Source organism: Phocoena sinus, chromosome 1, assembly GCF_008692025.1.
Source record: "Phocoena sinus isolate mPhoSin1 chromosome 1, mPhoSin1.pri, whole genome shotgun sequence".
Taxonomy (NCBI): Eukaryota; Metazoa; Chordata; class Mammalia; order Artiodactyla; family Phocoenidae; genus Phocoena; species Phocoena sinus.
In genome coordinates, this window is record NC_045763.1 from 79,860,312 (window position 1) to 79,879,667 (window position 19,356).

A 19,356-nucleotide genomic window follows, 5' to 3' on the forward strand; every position below is an offset into this window, starting at 1 on the left:
TGGCTTGGTCTCCTCATCTGTGAAATTGGGATAAAAGGAGTGCCTGCCTTATCAGGTGAAGGTGACAAAATAATTAATACCCATGACATTATTGGAACAGGATTGCGTATTAAATACAACAGAAAGTTTGTTGCTGTCATCACTATAATCACCATCCTTATCTTCACCCCTAGGAGACGTGTGGTCTACACCCAGACCTATGCAACTCTGAATTGGAAGGACTAGTGTCAGTTCTAGATTCATTCACTTTCTCAGCAAATACTGATGGTCTCCTATGTATCAGACACTCAGCTAAGTGTTGGGTGCTCCACTGCATTGTCAAACCTTGTAAATACTTCTCTCTATGGGGCTATATCTCCCATGTCACCAGGTTATGGTCATATTCTCATGCCATAGCAGTCTACTTTGTAATAGAGTCAGTTTCTACTTCTAGAATCAACATAAAGAGCTTTGCTGTTGCAAAATCATTATACACTATGGAGTTTCAGCCATTTGACCTAATAAGGTACAAATAGACTTCCCCTGCATTATTAATTCCATGTTATTACCATCAACTTCTTGGTTATTATTCTTTCTCTGAACTGTTTGCTTATTGTCCAGATGATTCCACTTACGTGTACTTCTTCCTGGGGATGATTCCTCCAGGTTGATTCAAGGAGTATTTTGCCTCATCCTACCTCATCTTCAGAAAGAATGTGTTCTCTCTTACCCAAACTGCAATCTAATGAGACTGCTGGACATTCTTAGGGCTTAATATTCTTTTCAACAAGCTGAAGCATTGGTAGAGGGATAGAAGTTGATGTAATATTTTGTGTGAAAAGCAGCAAGTTTAGACATAACTATTTTACTATCGAACATTTCTGTATTTTGTCATCTCTCTCTGAAGAAATAGTTTTTACAAAAGCTTAGTAAATTCCCATTTTATTAAAGCCATTCACGTTCATCTATGCATGTCTAAGGTATGGATAGAAAGAAAAGGGGAAACAATAAAGATGGGAATTTCTCCCGTATTTCCTCCTTTTAATGCTTCTCATACAGAAACTAATATCAATCTTGGGAGCCATCCAATTCAAGACTGAGTCTCATAAGAGGATGTGTTTCCCAGACCAATGACTGATTCTCCTAGGCTTCAGTGCGAGAAGAAATGCAAATGTTTTTAAATACATGAATGTTCTTTAACTATTTATTTTGTTGTGAATCGTTCTGTGTCCTAAAAACACCGCTGTGTTCTGTGTCCTGAGTTAGACATGGTGAGCAAAGGTATATTGATGCAATTCATTTTTCCAACATGTGGGCTAAGGATAAAAATCTCGGTGCTGGAATTGAACATTGTATTCTCCAGGCAAAGGAAGTGGACATTTATTGGCTGGTATTGCTGCTTTCTTCGCCCTAATGACATTATGAAAGCTCTTTGAGTAATAGAATTTGAAAAGATTATTTCTTTGTTTCAGGTCATGCAAGACAAGATAATCTGCCTTCCAAAGAGAGTGCAGGCTTCTCAGAACCAGTCTTCCGTTTCGAATGTCTCTCAAGCAGTGGCCAGTACCACCCCCCTGCCTCCACCGAAACCGTCTCCCACTAACCCAGTCACTGTGGAAATGAAAGGACTGAAGACAGATTTGGACCTTCAGCAGTACAGCTTCATTAACCAGATGTGCTATGAGCGAGCCCTCCACTGGTACGCCAAGTATTTCCCTTACCTTGTCCTCATCCATACCCTGGTCTTCATGCTCTGTAGCAACTTTTGGTTCAAATTCCCTGGTTCCAGCTCCAAAATAGAACATTTCATCTCAATCCTGGGGAAGTGTTTTGACTCTCCCTGGACCACACGGGCTTTATCTGAAGTGTCTGGGGAGGACTCAGAAGAAAAGGACAACAGGAAGAACGTGAGCAGGTCCAACGCCACCCCGTCTGGTCCGGAAGGCGGCCTGGTCAACTCTCAGTCTTTAAAGTCAATTCCTGAGAAGTTTGTGGTTGACAAATCCACTGCAGGGGCTCTAGATAAGAAGGAGGGTGAGCAAGCGAAGGCTTTATTTGAGAAGGTGAAGAAGTTCAGGCTGCACGTAGAAGAAGGTGATATATTATACGCTATGTATGTTCGTCAGACTGTACTTAAGGTTATAAAATTCCTAATCATCATTGCATATAATAGCGCCCTGGTTTCCAAAGTCCAATTTACAGTGGACTGCAATGTTGACATTCAGGACATGACTGGATATAAGAACTTTTCCTGCAATCACACCATGGCACACTTGTTCTCGAAACTCTCCTTTTGCTACTTGTGCTTTGTAAGTATCTACGGATTGACGTGCCTTTATACCTTATACTGGCTGTTCTACCGTTCTCTGAGGGAGTACTCTTTTGAGTACGTCCGGCAGGAAACTGGAATTGATGATATTCCAGACGTGAAAAATGACTTTGCTTTTATGCTTCATATGATAGATCAGTACGACCCTCTGTATTCCAAGAGATTTGCAGTGTTCCTATCTGAAGTGAGTGAAAACAAATTAAAGCAGCTGAACTTAAACAACGAGTGGACTCCGGATAAACTGAGGCAGAAGCTGCAGACGAATGCCCATAACCGCCTGGAATTGCCTCTCATCATGCTCTCTGGCCTTCCAGACACTGTTTTTGAAATCACGGAGTTGCAGTCTCTAAAACTTGAAATCATTAAGAATGTCATGATACCAGCCACCATTGCACAGCTAGACAATCTCCAGGAGCTCTCTCTGCACCAGTGCTCGGTCAAAATCCACAGCGCGGCGCTCTCCTTCCTGAAGGAGAACCTCAAGGTCTTGAGCGTCAAGTTTGATGATATGAGGGAGCTGCCCCCCTGGATGTATGGCCTCCGGAACCTGGAGGAGCTCTACCTGGTTGGCTCTCTAAGTCACGATATTTACAAAAATATCACCCTTGAGTCTCTGCGGGATCTCAAAAGCCTTAAAATTCTCTCTATCAAAAGCAATGTTTCCAAAATCCCACAGGCAGTGGTTGATGTTTCCAGCCATCTCCAGAAGATGTGCATACACAACGATGGCACCAAGCTGGTGATGCTTAACAATCTGAAGAAGATGACCAATCTGACAGAGCTGGAGCTGGTCCACTGTGACCTGGAGCGCATTCCTCACGCCGTGTTCAGCCTGCTTAGCCTCCAGGAATTGGACCTCAAGGAAAATAATCTGAAGTCTATAGAAGAGATCGTTAGCTTCCAGCACTTGAGAAAGTTGACAGTGCTAAAACTGTGGTATAACAGCATCACCTACATCCCAGAGCATATAAAGAAACTCACCAGCCTGGAGCGCCTCTTCTTTAGTCACAATAAAATAGAGGTGCTGCCTTCCCATCTCTTCCTATGCAACAAGATCCGATACCTGGACTTGTCCTACAATGACATTAGATTTATCCCGCCTGAGATCGGAGTTCTACAAAGTTTACAGTATTTTTCCATCACTTGTAACAAAGTGGAGAGCCTTCCAGATGAACTCTATTTCTGTAAGAAACTCAAAACTCTGAAGATTGGGAAAAACAGCCTATCAGTACTTTCACCAAAAATTGGAAATTTACTATTTCTCTCCTATTTAGATGTCAAAGGCAATCACTTTGAAATTCTCCCTCCCGAACTGGGCGACTGTCGGGCTCTGAAGCGAGCTGGTTTAGTTGTAGAAGATGCTCTGTTTGAAACCCTGCCTTCTGATGTCCGGGAGCAAATGAAAACAGAATAACTTATTTTTGTTTAAAGTTTGACTGAAACATGCTTCTACCAAATACAGTATAAATAATTAGGTAGTCTTAATGCCTTTCCTATTTTATTATTTTTTTCTTTTTCACACAAAACAAAATGTACACAAAGACTGAGTAAGGAGTATGTATTTTTAATAAAAAGTTAATTGTATTTTTTCAATATTAATATTTTAAAGTTTTATTTGTCCTGGAACCTAATGTATCTATTACTGTTTTCTACTGACAGAAACAGATGGTTCCGTCTGTTTTTTTGTTTTGGTTGCTTTGTTTGTTTTGGTTTTTCAGTTCATTCTTGTGAAGGGAAGGGAACTTTAAGTTGCATGCTTTTGGTGTTTTTTAAATCCATGAAGATATTTTGCCAAGGTCATTTTTAGCTTGTTTACACCTGTACAGGGTCCTTACTTTTGTTTTCATTGTATGTGTACCAAGGAATCTGTGCTAGTTATTTTAATTCCAGCTGCCTTCTCCATTGGCCAAGTATTTCATTCTATAGAAAACACTTCTCTGGGGTGTAAACTCACATAAGGGCATTGTCATAGACTATTGTTTTCGAAATTTCCCCTTGCCTCCAACAGAGCCCTAAATTCTATTGTTTCACATACCTGACAGTTATTTATCCTTAGGCAAGGATTCTGTAAGTGAGTAAAGACAGTAATCTCCTGTGGTCAGCTTGCTTGAATTGGTCGTTTATAATTTAACTGATTTGCATTTTTACCAACATTTAAAAAATATCATTGAAAAGGAAATACAGAGGTTCCTCCCATTTAATATCAATATTGTATGTAGTACTGGTGAACAACCTTAGAAATTCTAATTTATTTTAATTAAAATAGGTAATTAAATTTAAAAATCAGAAGCCTGTTTTTTAGTAACTTAATCATCTTTGATATCTTGATACGTGAATACATCCGATGGAAGAAAAACAAATGTGCTACTAAAGCACTCTGCTAAAGAGCTGATGCACTCCAGGCAGGCACACTGGTTCCTCTGGGTAGTGTGGAAGTGGGGATCTCTGTTCAAATTCTGCCTGTTACACGAAATAATCCACATATGTGTACGTATATAAATCTATCTCCCTCAAGCCTGTCCTTGCTGCAAATGTTAGTGATGCAAGCACAGAAAGTCTGCTCTCTTTGGCTTAAAAAAAAGTATCTCATCTAAAATGGTTCTGTTCCTTTTTTTTTTTCTTTTTTAAGTGTGAATAAATTGCTAAGTAGATAGAAATAATTTTTGCCTGGTGGTTAGCCAAGTTTTATTTATCTCTGTACTTAAACATCCAACATAGTATGGGTCTTGGGCACAAGTTTTCACTGACTATTAAGCTGTATAGAACAGGAAAATGAAAGCACTGTTTGTGCCCTCAATCCAGGACCAGTGCTACCTAATCAAGGGAATTTTGTTTTATGCTCCAAATTCACACTGTTTTCGGAACCCTAGTCTGACCTAAGGAAGTTTTGTGACTTAACGAAGAAAAATAGAAAGATGGTTTGGGGTTTCAAGATGCTGCTTTTAAAATCTACCCCTTGATCCTGGTGACTTTGTTTAATGCTACTTTGAGTCATACTTGGAACACAGCTATGGGAACTACTCAGCAGATATATGTACCTCAACTGTGTTTTAAATGTTATGATACTTCGTGGGGTAAAGGATTTGGGGAAGAGATGCTTTTCATTTATTTAATAATTGAATCATGTAGACCAAAATGCTTTGCTGTCTCTGCTCTGTGTTTAAGTGTTACAATGGTGATTTTGTATAGCTGGTTTATTTTGCCCTGGAATTGAAACAAAATGTTTAAAATAGTAACATGGTTATATTTCTTGTAGGATAAAATATTCAATTCTAGAATGTTGTTAGGATCCTGATTATGAACAATGTGTTATATTTAGAAACATAGCGCTACCTGTTTTAAACAAACAAACAAACCTGGAAGGTTGTCCATGGCTGAGCATGACCCTGTTGCAAGGTGAGCTTTGATAACTACTGGTAAAACACTAGGTGCACTATTTTTCTGGATAAAATTTATAGTTGTTTTCTGTATCACCCTTAAAAGGGACCTATTCAGGTTAAAAATCATATTTATGCTGAAATCTTTAGCTGGTGTTAACTCATAATCTCATATGTGTTCATAAATGAAGTAACTAATAATTAGTCTTTGTGACAATTTGCTCAAAATGCCAAAAGAATTTGATTCACTTTCTTAATTATTTCACAGGCTGACCCCTAACCTAAGTTCTAAATAACATCCAGTAAATCAGTATAGTTCTATGACTTTCTGGTTTAACTAGGAAGGAAAATTCATAGATGTTTCTGTTAGATTTTATAAAAATTCAAAATGTTCAGACTTCATCTTGAGTCTAAATTTTCTGACCCTGACCCTTTTTAATATTGTATATTTTTGTTCACATTCTTAAGTGAAAAGCATTAAATTACTCTTTAGCCTTTAACTGGGAAACTCAGGTAAATGAACTGCTGACTTTTCTAAAGTTCTTTAATGAATCAACTCAGTGTTAAAAGGGGTATTAACCCAATCCTTTTCGTATTTTTACAAGTGCTCTTGCTAAAAAGGAACAACTAGCTCTATTTCTCCAACTTCTATAAGACTCATGAGAAACAGCTTATGTAAATATAAAAGCATCATATGTACCCTTAAATCCTATGGCTATTGGACACCCATAGTGAGTATGCTTTTTGGTCAGTTTTAATGGTTAAGTGTAGAACAGACAGTTGTCTGGAGGTGGTCTGGTTGAAACAAAGCATCTAAGTATATCCCAGTGGAACTCACCTAAGAAGACCACATCTCAGAAAACTAGTTATATGTTGGGTTTTCACTTTGTTTTGTTTTTAATACAACACTTTTAATATAAATGTTCTTGATACGGTGAAACCTGTTATTTACACTGGTAAATTTTCTGATTGTTCGTTCACCCACCTTTCTCTGCCTTAGGTTTCCAATGTAGCTATTGTAATGAGTTCTAACAATTTCCATGGCATCCTGTGTGCAGGCACTGCTTTTTCAGAAAGGCTTGGGACATAAGCCTGCTGTGAATACTTTGGTCATTTAGAGGTGCCTCTTTATCTGCCTCTGAAGCCATCTTTATAGAGAGGGGCTTAAGCAACCTGGAATCTTCCTTGGGTTACTTGGGATGAGGAAAGTCTACATTTCTGCAATATGCTATCTTATGATTTCTGTTATAAGAAAGAGAAGAAAAAATCTTTACATCTCTTGTTATCATTTCCCCCAAGGGTTTTGCTGTTGTTTATGTTCCTAATTCTAAGAAAAGTCCAATTTTTAAGGAGTACTTTACTCTCTAATCTAATTTCATACCAAACACCTGATCAGTAGTAATGATATAGTCACTAAAACAGTGAACACTCATGATCCATCTTTATGAAAACTGTCAGCAATATGTAGTAGTGAATAGATAAGATAAACCTCAAAACAATTTCCATTTGTGTTTAGAGACTAAATTAAGATTCAATTTACATTCTCCTATAAATCCTGAATGTGATAATGCCATTCAAGCGATTCACATTTTTGGTAGGATCTCAAGAACTCAGGGTACATAGCAAAACAGCACAGTTATTAGTGAGGGGAATGCCTCAAGGGTCGGTAAGATTTTCTCACTTTTTTTCTTGTCTATTCAGATACGTTGTCCAGAAAGCCTGGACAGTCTCGACCAGACGTGCCATTGATTTTTCAGATTTAGGCCTCAGTGACATGCTTCTAATACAATTACATACCATCCTTCCAAACTAGCTGTCCACTCTTACTCCATCTTCCCAGAGCCTTTCACTGATAAAGGTAACATCCTTGAATTCCTTTTGGGGTGAGGGAAGAGGGTCTCCTCCCACCCCAAGGAATTTTTTTTATTTAGAAGACCTTAAAAAGGGGTATATAACTTCGAACAACTTAATTTCTTGGCCATGTTAAATAACAGTCCCTATGCGTGGTTTCAGATGTGGAATAAATTTGCTTTCTGCTGAATACCATTCCCTCTCCCATACGATTCTGCCTATTTAATGAATATTTTTACTAGGGTTGAAACTCAGTGCCTTACGTGGTCACTTAGTTTTCCTTCTGCTGCTTGTTTTCTCTCGCTTTATGTGTTCAGATTGTGTCAAATGCTGGCAAAACCTCTAAGACTGTCAAGAAAATGCTTGAAAGTTGATTTGTCATAGTGTAAACTCATGATACAATGTCTTAAGGTTATTCGGCTATGTAGTACATAGGAACAGAAAATAAAGTCATTTTTGTAATTTAAAATTGAGATTGGTCCCTTTCTTATTCATTTGTAGAAATCATGTTTCTCTTTTGGATTTCTCTTGTATTTTTGCATATTCTGTTATTAAGGCTTCCTGTACTCTGCAGGAAATAGGCTGCATGCATTCTTTCACTTTGTATTTAGCTAGTTTCTGCAATTGTGACCAATTATTTCCTTCCTTAATTCTCTGTACTGCATCTCCCCAAGGTGCCCCTGGAGTTTCATTTGGGTAATTAGTGCCTTACTGTGTAATCTGGAGTGCAGTTTCTGTGCGTTTGCCAGATCAGATTGTACAATGGCTGTCCAGCCCAGCTTTCAGTAAATACTTTTATGGTAATGATTGTCATTAAAGAAATCAGAATGGTTCTGTACAACCAGAAGGCCTCCCCTAGTTAAACACATACACCCCAGGCTTAGGGAAGCCCTTTATAAGAAAACTTTATGTACCACTTATGCATAAGAAAATTGTGACGGGTAAATTTCGAAGCTAAATTGTCACTTTACATATTTTTCTATAGTTATTTATGACTCAGTTATTTTACTGATAATCCTTTGGAGAAGAACTGTTGAGATGAGGAAAGATTGTGAGTGTGGTGAGAGAGGCCTTGCGAATGTGTGTATCAGAAACTTAGGAAGGAGTATGTGAGAGCTCTGGAGAAACTATGGAGACAAGAACTGAGATGGGCAGCAGATTAGAGACATCTGGTGATTTCAGTGTAATATGCACATAAGAAAAAGTCTCTTGTCCACTGCCACCTTCCACTGCCCCATCTTCCAGTCCTTTCATTTGTACAGAATACTGAGATAAACACCGAAATTAACTAGATTGATTCAGTTATTCATTATTGTTGCCTAGCAAGATATAAGATAAGCACTTTGATTTGGATGGAGAGGTATATGAGGAGAGTAGTCACTAAAGCCAATTTTAGACTCAGTGGGATACTTAAATAGCCATAGCATAAGGCCTGCGTATTTCTGAATGTACATTTGAATGTCATCCTAAATATCCAAGTAGGAAAAAGTGAAAAGCTTTTTCACTAAAATAAGCTACATTATTTTTGTGTGTAAATCTTTGAATACAGGCTATACTTTAGATTTCATATTTAAACGTTTTTAACGTTTAAACGTTAAAACGTTAAAAACGTTAAAACGTCAAAAACGTTTTAAACGTTTTTGAACAAAGCAAGGTACAAGTAAACATTTATGTGATCAGGCATACCATAAGTGATGAAGTATTTTCAGAGTTTGGAGATTTTGCATAAAAAACACAACATTAGGCAAAGATTTTATTACCAAACATCCGAACGGAAATGACCATTCTGATTATTTTGATTCAGGGATTCTTCTTTTGTAAAGTTTGGGAACAATTAGAAGATGGACTTTATTTTTTTAAACACTTAAGGAATTAATTTTTTTAATTGAAGAATAGTTAATATACAATGTTGTGATAGTTTCAGGTATATAGCAAAGTGATTCAGATATACAGATATAAATATATACAGATATATTCTTTTTCAGATTCTTTTATGTTATAGGTTATTACAAGATATTGAATATAATTCCCTGTGCTATACAGTAGGTCCTTGTTGTGGAATTAATTTTATTTCAACTCAGGTTACATTTAGACAGCACCATTAAAAAAGTATTTAGTTCCATTCTTATTAGTTTCATGTAATACAGATCTTGGGGAAAGTGACACAAAGAGGCAACATGCAAGTTTTGCATTTTATATCTCCTCCATAGTTCTTCTAAGAAAAAAAAAATCAACTATTCAGCAGAGATTTTGGTATAGGAAAAAATTGCATTTCTTCAATCTGAATTACAAGGTTCTTGGGATTCCGTTTTAATTTCACATAGATTATGTGGAATAATTTTGTTAAAATCATACTCTAGGGGCACAGTGGTTGAGAGTCCGCCTGCTGATGCAGGGGACATGTGTTCGTGTCCCGGTCCGGGAAGATCCCACATGCCGCGGAGTGGCTGGGCCCGTGAGCCATGGCTGCTGAGCCTGCGCGTCCGGGGCCTGTGCTCCGCAACGGGAGAGGCCACAACAGTGAGAGGCCCGCATACCGCAAAAAAAAAAAAAAAAACTCTAAGTAACATTTGAACAGCTTTCAACATCTCAGGCTGATTCAGTCCAAGTATAAATAAAATCAATGCAAAATGTGAAGCTACAATCATTGTAAGTTTGAGAAATAAATGTCCACAAGTTCATGAAATAGTTGATGTGTTCCATTTATGCCCATTGAGTTGTATGTATAAATTATATTTCTTAATGAGTTAAATTGCTTTATGAAAAATACTTTATGATGTAGCCAATCTCAACAAAAACCTGAGGCCGTGTACATTAATGACCTCTAAGTGGTGTTAAAGAAAAAATTAATCTGATACTTGTTAGAATGGTAAGGAAGACTTTATTCAGGGCTTATTATTTATTCAAGGTTTCTTCTTAATTATCCCCAGGTTCTAGCCTCTGGTGATGCAACTTGCATATTTTCTTGGGAGTCATATTCTAAGCCTTAACAGTATCAGCAGGCTAACAGGTTTAGGTGTTTTATGCATCCAGAAACAAAGACAGGATGTTGACTGCCCTAACTTTAGTATTTTTCCCCTTTGCTTTTTTCTTAATTGAAGTATAGTTGATTTACGTTGTAGTGTTAGCTTCATGTGTACAGGAAAGTACTTCATATATATATATATGTATATATATATATATACATATATATATGTAATTTTAAGATTATTTTCCATTCTAGGTTATTACAAGAAGTGAGGAAATGTTTAAAATGAGTTTCTGCTTGTGAAATTGAAAACTAGAGATTCAGCTTCAGTCAAAACTACTCAGTCAAAACATTTAGCTACATAAATATTTTAAGTCCAGATAACCTCTTAAAGAAACTGAATTGGTTTCAAATGGGAAATATGAAAAATGTCAGAGGGATTAAATACCTGATGTATATTACATAAGGCTTTTGTTTGTTGTGGGGTAGTATGGGGAGTAGAGGTGTGAGTCAACGGGGAACCTCCTGATAAAGGATGCTCAGTGCACTTTCTAAACTTCAGGCTGATTTGTTGCCCTTCAGTTCTACCAACGATGTGAAAACAATCAAATCTCAAGTATGGAAAACTAACTAGACCATTATTTTCAAATAACTTTTTCTAACTCAGAAACTTATATAATAAAACAAATAAAAATAATTTTTTAAAAAGAAACTACTAGTGACTATTGAGAGCTTTAATTATAAATCTGATCAAGAACTTGCATCAGGGGATAGATGGAGGAAGGGATAAATTGGGAGATTGGGATTGACATATACACACTGTTATATATAAAATAGATAGCTAATAAGAACCTACTGTACAGCACAGGGAACTCAACTCAGTACTCTGTAATGACCTATATGGGAAAAGAATCTAAAAAAAAGAGTGGATATATGTATATGTATAACTGAGTCACTTTGCTGTACACTTGAAACTAACACAACATTGTAAATCAACTACACTCCAATAAAAACTAAAAAACAAAAAACAAAAAAAAGAACTTGCATCAAAAATGCCTGAAAGTTGGCTCTAAAACCTTGTAGTAAATGCTTGTAAGACAGAAGTTGCATTCTAGGTTGTTTTAAAATGTTTAGACTCATACACATTTTTTTCTTATGTGTACAGGGAGGAAACAATCATTATACAAAAATGTACCTAGGACTCTATAAATGCTTTAAATAGACCTGACAATAACGGAGTTATACTTTACCTATGTACTTTAATCAATTAGCCACTGAGTGTTAGACATTCATAGAAATGCCCCTTCTACCTTCAACTCTGTCCATCCAAATCTAATTTTGGCTCTACTTATACTAAGATCACTGAGACTTTTTAAAAGAATTTTAAGGCTTATTTAGAATTTCTCTTAACACTTTCTACATGCCTCATTATCTAGGGCACTTATCACTTGTACTATGGTTAATTTAGGACTTATCATATCTCTCCTTCCAGAGTTGGTGTTCCAATGACTGTGGAAACCAAGTCTTAATTTGTCTTTGTACTTTTCTAAAGTGCTTCCCATTGTGACTTCTATGAGATGGACCTTGAAAAGATATTGCTGAATGAATCAAGAAGCCTAACTTGCATTATCTGAGGACCCTGGAGCTATAAAGGACTATCATTCCTGTTCAAACTGTTTCTCGAATGTATTATTTTCCCAGAGCTGCCATGACAAACTACCACATACTGAGTGGCTTAAACAAACAAAATTATTGTCTCACAGTTCTAGATCAAAGTGAAAGCAGAGTTGGTTACTTCTGAGGGCTGCGAGGGAGAATCTGTTCCATAAGTCTATGGTTTGTTGGCAATCTTTGGTAATCCTTGCTGATAGATGCATCACCCAATCTCTACCTTCATCTTCATATGGCATTATCTGTGTGTGTGTTGTCTCTGTGTCCAAACTTCTCCTTTTTATGAGGACACAGAATATTGGATCAGAGCTCACCCTGATGCTGCCATCTTAAGTCGATAATCTGCAAAGACCTTATTTCCAAGTAAGTTCACATTCACAGGTACCAGGGGTTAGGACTTCATCTTTTGGGGGGACACAATTCAGTTCATAACACTGAATGAGACAATTCTCTTTCTTGATAAAGCTATTAAATTCCAGGTTTCTTAGAAACACAGAATTTGGAGCCCTTGGTTAGTCCAGAGGTTTTCAAATAGTATTCCAAGAAGCTCTAACTCTTCCACAAAGTAGCCACTCCCAGATCTCTATCTCAGGAGGACTCAGGAACCATATAGGGCTCCTGGTTTCATATCTGTACCAGTTACTATTGCCTTGTAACAAACCACCCCAAAACTTAATAGGGTGAAACAATTATTTTTTACACTCCCAGATTCTGTGGACAGGGAATTCGGAAAGGGCACAGCAAAGGCAGCTTATCTCTGCTCCATGATGTCTGGGACCTCAGTTGGGAAGACTCGGTGACTGGAAGCTAGAATCTTCTGGAGACATTTTCACTCCCATGTCTGGCATTTGAGTCTCGCTGTTGGCTGGAACCTCAGATGGGCCTCTCCATACGGCCTGGGCTTCCTCACAGGATGTCAGCTTCAGGGTAGTCAGAGATCTTAGATGATAGCTTAGGGTTCCGAGGCGACTATTCCAACAGCCAGAAAGTACACTGCCTCACACTTTATGATATCACTTCTGCCATTGGTTGAAATAGCTGTAAATCTTGTCCAGTTCAAGGGCAGAGGAGAGGGGACACGGACCCCCACCTTTCAATGGGAGGAGTGTCCATGTCACATTTAAGAAGCATATGTGGAGCCGGAGATAGTGTTGAGGCACCTGTGAAAAATATAACCTGTCACACTATATACACCATCCTCTTCAACCATTGGGCAGCACCTCTCCATAACTGATGTTCACGAGCAATTTTAGCTAAGAAACACAAAATCCATAAAGGCCAAGTACACTCAGAAACTTCATACGATCTTTCAGCATATCTGGTGATTACTGTAAAAAACCAGAGAATTGAGAAAGCTAGTATTTTCTTCACTCCTGTTGTTTCTAATTTCTTTGGGCAAGCTGGAAGAGCCTGGTAGAATAACTCTTTTGAAATAACTGGAAGAAAGCCATCATATCATTTTATTGAATCACATCTTAAAAATCGTCAACTTTTTGACAGGGTATAAGTAAGGTGCTTTCAGAAATTTTATTTGATTATCATATGTTTCCCCCAGCCAAAATTTCCTCAGTTGCTCAGGGATGCATGTGTACACAAACATGCATACTCCCTGGGTCTGTTACTTACACAGATTAATAAGAGGAAAAGTCTTACCAGTGTCTGTGGGGGAAAGTGCAGAGCCCTGCCGTGGTCCCTTAGCCAAGTTCCTCAGCTTCCATTCTTTTCCAGGCACAGAAGCTGTCTCCTTCCCTAGCTCCCTTCCTGACAAACCCTCACAGTGACTGCGGGACAGGCAGCAAGAACAGATCTCTGAAGCCTCTGACCCCTTGCTTGCAGCAGCCTTATCTGTTAGGTCCTATCCTTCTAGCTCAGGAAGAACATTTGGGGGCTGGAAAAGTTTTCTAGGAAACAATCACTCATGAGCAAATGGACCAGAAAAGTCCCAGAGATGTTCTCCAGCAGACAATTTAAACTAATGACTCACAGCTGGGCAGCCTGCCCTGCTACAGCTGATGTGAGCTGTCTATGTAATGCTGCCTTAAGATCTGTGTTCTCCCTGCATCCTACTAAATCTCCAAACCAGTTCACTGAGGGCTCTCCTCGCTCATGTTCACTCTCTAAAATCCGCCAGCATATTTAGTTCATTCAGAAGGAATAACTATTGAAGGGCATGTCTTCCACCATAAGGTTGTACCACAGGTGTCAGCTGGAGTCTGAATGTCTCAAGATTTAGATGAAATTGGCTATTCCCCCATTCCATGCCCTTTGGAAGTCCAGTGTCCTCCCCAAAGTTCACAAATTTCTGGTATGGTTATGGATTCAGGCCACTGGCTCAGAACCTCTGTTTCTATAGAATGTCTTCCACTCATACTCACTGTTCCCCCTGTTTGATCCCTGTTCTACACCTGAAAGACCATCTGCACGTTCCTTTATTTCCCCCAGTGCACACACCAGGCTTCGGTGCATTTCAGATTTTAACGAAGGTTGGGAGCATTCATGAAAGCCACTTTAGGGCCCTAATTTTGTAACAGCCCTTCAGCCGGTCTACGAAGAGACTTGGCCATCCCCTCTACCTTCCTTATCACCCCTCCCCCTCCCCCCTCCCCACACCCATCCTTCCCTCTCCCCAGCCCTCTGGTCTTTTCTCTGCTCCACCACAGCCCTAATCTCAAGTTCCTCACTTCCAGCACCGGGTAGTTTAACGTTCTCCCGCTATCTACATCCTCGCTCTCACCCCTGTCACCCTGGCAGCTTATCACAGTTTTTCTCAACACACTTCCATCCCATAAGAGGAGTTCTCATGTCTGTTGTTAAGTTGTCTTATCAGCCGGTTTGTTACAAGTCGTTGCTCTGAGCTGCACCTCTTTGACTATTCCTCCTGTCTTCAAAATGTCCTGCCTTTCTCCTTCGCTCTGAAAATGCCAAATCTCCAAGCTTAATCCTCACTCCTCTGGCCCCCTTCCTTCTTAGCCCAGACACTGGTGACCTCATTCACTTTCAGGGCTTTGTCTGCAGCCTTTCTGTAGCCACTCCCAGATCTCTGCCTCTGATTACCACTTCTCTTCTGCCTCTCACCTCCAGCTAGCTTCTGGGCATTTCCACTTGTCCTGTCATCTCAAGACACACCTTAATGTGTCTGAGAGCAAAGCTCATCTAAGCATAACTAGTCGTGGCAACAGCCTCCTAAACGGTCTCCCCACAGACCTCTGGTGCCTCCACCCTCACTTTCTCTTCTCCATTACTAGACTAGTTTTCCAAAGTGTAGCTCTGATCTTATTGCTCCTCTGTTCAAAAACCTTCTCGCTGTCTTCTTAATACAGTCTTAGACTTCCTTTCAAGATCTACCACAATCTAGGCCTGACCTGCATTTCCAATACAGGCCCTGGAATCCAACGTGAATTCAAGTCCTCACTCACCATTTACCTGATGTATGACTTTGGGAAAGTTAATGTAAACTCTCTGGCCTCTGTTTATGTTAAAGATATCCATATTTTGGCCCTTCTCAGGAAGTACTAAGATGTTATATATCCTAATGCTGGTACCAAGTCTGTCCTTACTAAGTTGTAAATTTCTTCTTTTTCTTTATTTTATTGAAGTATAGCTGATTTATAATGTTTTGTTAATTTCTGCTGTACAGCAAAGTGACTCAGTTATACAAATATATATACATTCTTTTTCATGTTCCTTCATCACAGGATGGTTTATCACAGGATATTGAATATAGTTCCCTGTGCTGTACAGGGAACTATACATTGTTGTTTATCCATTCTGTGTATAGTAATTTGCATCTGCTCATCCCAAACTCCCAATTCATCCCTCCCCAACTCGCCCTCCCCCTTGGCAACCACAAGTCTGTTCTCTATGTCTGCGAGTCTGTTTCTGTTTCATAAATATGTTCATTTGCGTCATATTTTAGATTCCACATATAAGTGAATCATATGGTATTTGTCTTTCTCTGGCTGACCTACTTCACTTAGTACGATAATCTCTAGGTCCATCCATGTTGCTGCAAATGGCATGATTTCGTTCCTTTTTATGGCTGCATAGTATTCCATTCTTGCACCCTCAGCCACAAGTCATAGCTATTTTCAAGGTCTCTATGATACAACCTAAAGTTTGATATCCAGAAAGTAAAATGGAATGACAATGTAGTAACAATGCAATCAACCAAGTGGCTGGTTAGCTATATGGAGAGCAGTTAGTGGGGGCTGTGAGAAGTGGGTAGAATTCGGGAAGGAAGGCTTGTTCCCTTTTCTTGGAAGTTCAGATGCTGAAAGGTAACTGGAGATATGGGGAGGAAGGGCTAGAGCCCAAATGCTGGCTGCCTCATAGCATCTGAATTCAAACCAGAGTTTACATCTCATCTCTGCCACTGTCCGGATGTGCATATTAGAGCAAATCCCTTAGTTCCTTGACTCATAGTCTCCTCATCATACAATGGAGGGTGGCGGGGGAGGGGTACCCATCTTTAAGGCTGTTGTGATGATTAGTTGTGTAATGTGTAAGACGTGCTTAGCTCAATGCCTGCACTCAAGAAATTTGCTTGTGTTATTATGACTATGTACTGAGCTCTGGATAATGTAAAAAGTAGCCTACAATGCTGCACAGTTTCCTAAAGTCAACACTTATTTAGCACCTAGAATGTGCCAGGCATCGTCTCAAAGGCATTGTCTTTTGCCCTCAAGGAGCTGAAGCATCCCAGGAGAGCCACAGGTAAGCAGTTACCATTGGGCAGCATGATGAGTGGTGTAGCAGACGTGTAAATGCAGTTAAGTCGTCCCTAGATATCTGTAGGGGACTGGTTCTGTGGACCAAAAAAGCCCAGGAGGCTACAAATAGGAAAAATGTTTATTTGGGTCTGAAAAATTGCATTTTGGGAGACAGATTCAGGTAAAGCCAAAAGAGTGTTCCAGGGAAAAGAAAGAGTCAGGGGCTTATAAAGGCAAAAGCCATGAGGCTGTACTCTGACAAAAGAAAAGAAATATTTGTCCTTAAGGGATAGGTTGTCACCAGTTGTTTTAAGGTAAGGGTCGGGTAAGCATCGTGAGTTTCTGGCAGTTGTTCCGGGTGCCTGCATTTAAGACAATAAGTGGTCAAAAGTTCAGATTCTATGCGGGCGAGATGTGTACAAGACACACTTCCTCAGTGGCCTTCCAGCTCCATTTAGAGAGCTCTCTTAGCAACACTGGTGCCATTCTGATTTTCCTTTCACAGCTCCAGGACTCCTGAGCAGATACCAAAATCCATGGATGCTCAAGTCCCTCATATAAAATAGTGTAGAACAGTCAGCCCTCTGTATCCACAGGACCAACCGTACTTCTCTGGAAACACAGGCGCTTTCTCCACCAACCAGCATTTTCTGAGCACATTCCAGGTGCCAGACACTGTTCTAGATGCTGAAAGTTCAAAAATGAATATGATTCCTGTGTTGAAATAGTTCATAATGTAGTAGGAAATGACAGCCGTGTCTCCAATAGCTACAGTGTGTTCCAAGAGCTCACCTAGATGTCCATTCACACTACACATGGGCACAGGGAGGATGCAGTCAGATTCACCTGATGACAGGAAGGGTTTCAGGAGGTGAACCTGAGCCGAGTCCTGATGCAGGTGACGCCCAGGAAGAATCGAGAGCACTGTGGGGAAAGAGATTTTTGAGTGGGCACAGAGGCCTGAGAGGCCCATGTTGTCATCGGAGGTCTTAGGGGCAGGGAAGGATCAAGAGCCATTGAAATGCATGGGAAATAAGGATGGATAGATCAGCTTGAGGGTCCCTTGGATATGCCGCCAACACCAGAGAGCTCTTTGGTTTATCCTTCAGGCAGTGGGAAACAGGAAGGAATTTAAGCCTATCCTCAGTTACTTTCCAAGCCTGGATAATCTTACAGAGGCTGTCTGAGACCTTCCTCTCTGTTTTCAAATCCTTGTAAAAAGAAAAAAACTACCATCTGGTTGGTCTTGAAGAAAACCAAAGGCTGCAAGGAGAAGCCAAGTGTGGGCAGACTGACAATGCCCAGAGCAAACTTGGCCTTGCATAATGAGACTCATAAACAGTAATGTGTTGCTTTAACTTGTCCTTGGCATGGGAGACCTCAGGGAAACCACCCAGACTCATTCTCCTTTGTCCCTGCCTCTTCCTCTTCTTTCACACCCTAGTTTCTTCCTTTGCTGCCATTTTTTTAATAGACCAGCTGATTGCGGGAAACTTGCCTTGTTTAGAGTCTGGAAAGTCATAAAGGAAACCACTCAATTAAACTGAGTTCTTAGTGTCATTCTCGAGTCAAAACCTCCCCCCTCTGCCTCTGCCCCTTGTGGTTTGGGGGGTGCTCATTTGGAGGTGCTGTGGGTCTCAGGGCACAACAAGATGTACAGTTTGTATCTGCCCACCCTCTCCGAGGCCGGCTCCTGGCTGAGCCCGGATGCTGGCTTGAGTCATGTGGGCTGGATGGTCCAGACCAGAAGATGCAGAGGAGGACGTGGTTGGACTCAGCCAAGTGTCCCTGTCTGACCTCTTGCTCTTTTTCCGTCCCCAGAGGAAAGGTGGAGCTTTCCTGCCCACAGAATTTAACTTCCTTTTCCCATTCTTCACAATGCTGCATTCCTGTCCTACCTCCTGGGGGGAATGGGACTTGGTGTTTCACGTGGCTAGCTCTCTGCAGAATCCCTTTTTTTCTCAAAACCAAGGACTTTGATAGGCCTACTGGGAAAGCTACAGGTTGAAAAGCCAGAGGTTATCCGCCTCCTCTGCTGGTACCATTTCTTAGTTTATTTGCACTTCCTGCCTCTCTCAGGGTGAGGCTCAGGTTCTGCCAGGACCCCGTGAGCCTGCCATGGTGGAAGCATCTTTGTAACCCATGCTCACCCTGACTACACCCAGGGAGTCCCTTGCTCTTCCAACCACTTTCAGACCTAGAGGAAACACCGCCCCATAGTGACTGCTGTCCAGAGCTGACCAGGTGACACAACCTGGAAGTGAGGGGGAGTTCATGCCGGCGGGATTTACTTGAACCAAAGAGATAAAGGAGACCCAAGGATCCTCCCTGCTATGGATCATTCCAAGGCTCAGTTGTTTGTTATGCCCTGCCAGAGCTGTCCCATGTCACCAAGAAACCAGCTGTGCTTTATCATGAAGCTGTGACCAACTCGTTAGCAAGTACTCACTTTCCTCCTTCCCTGCCTTGCTT

General features: G+C 40.1%; 1 protein-coding gene across 1 annotated transcript in view; it reads left to right on the forward strand.

Annotated features, from left to right (window-relative positions):
• LRRC8C (leucine rich repeat containing 8 VRAC subunit C) overlaps positions 1–8,005 on the forward strand; it is a 92,966-nt gene extending 84,961 nt beyond the window's left edge. Inside the window, exon 3 of the mRNA XM_032610514.1 lies at positions 1,452–8,005. Within this exon, the coding sequence (XP_032466405.1) occupies positions 1,452–3,722 (2,271 nt within the window). The 3' untranslated portion in view covers positions 3,723–8,005. The remainder of the gene's footprint in view (positions 1–1,451) is intronic.
• The last annotated feature ends 11,351 nt before the right edge of the window (positions 8,006–19,356 follow it).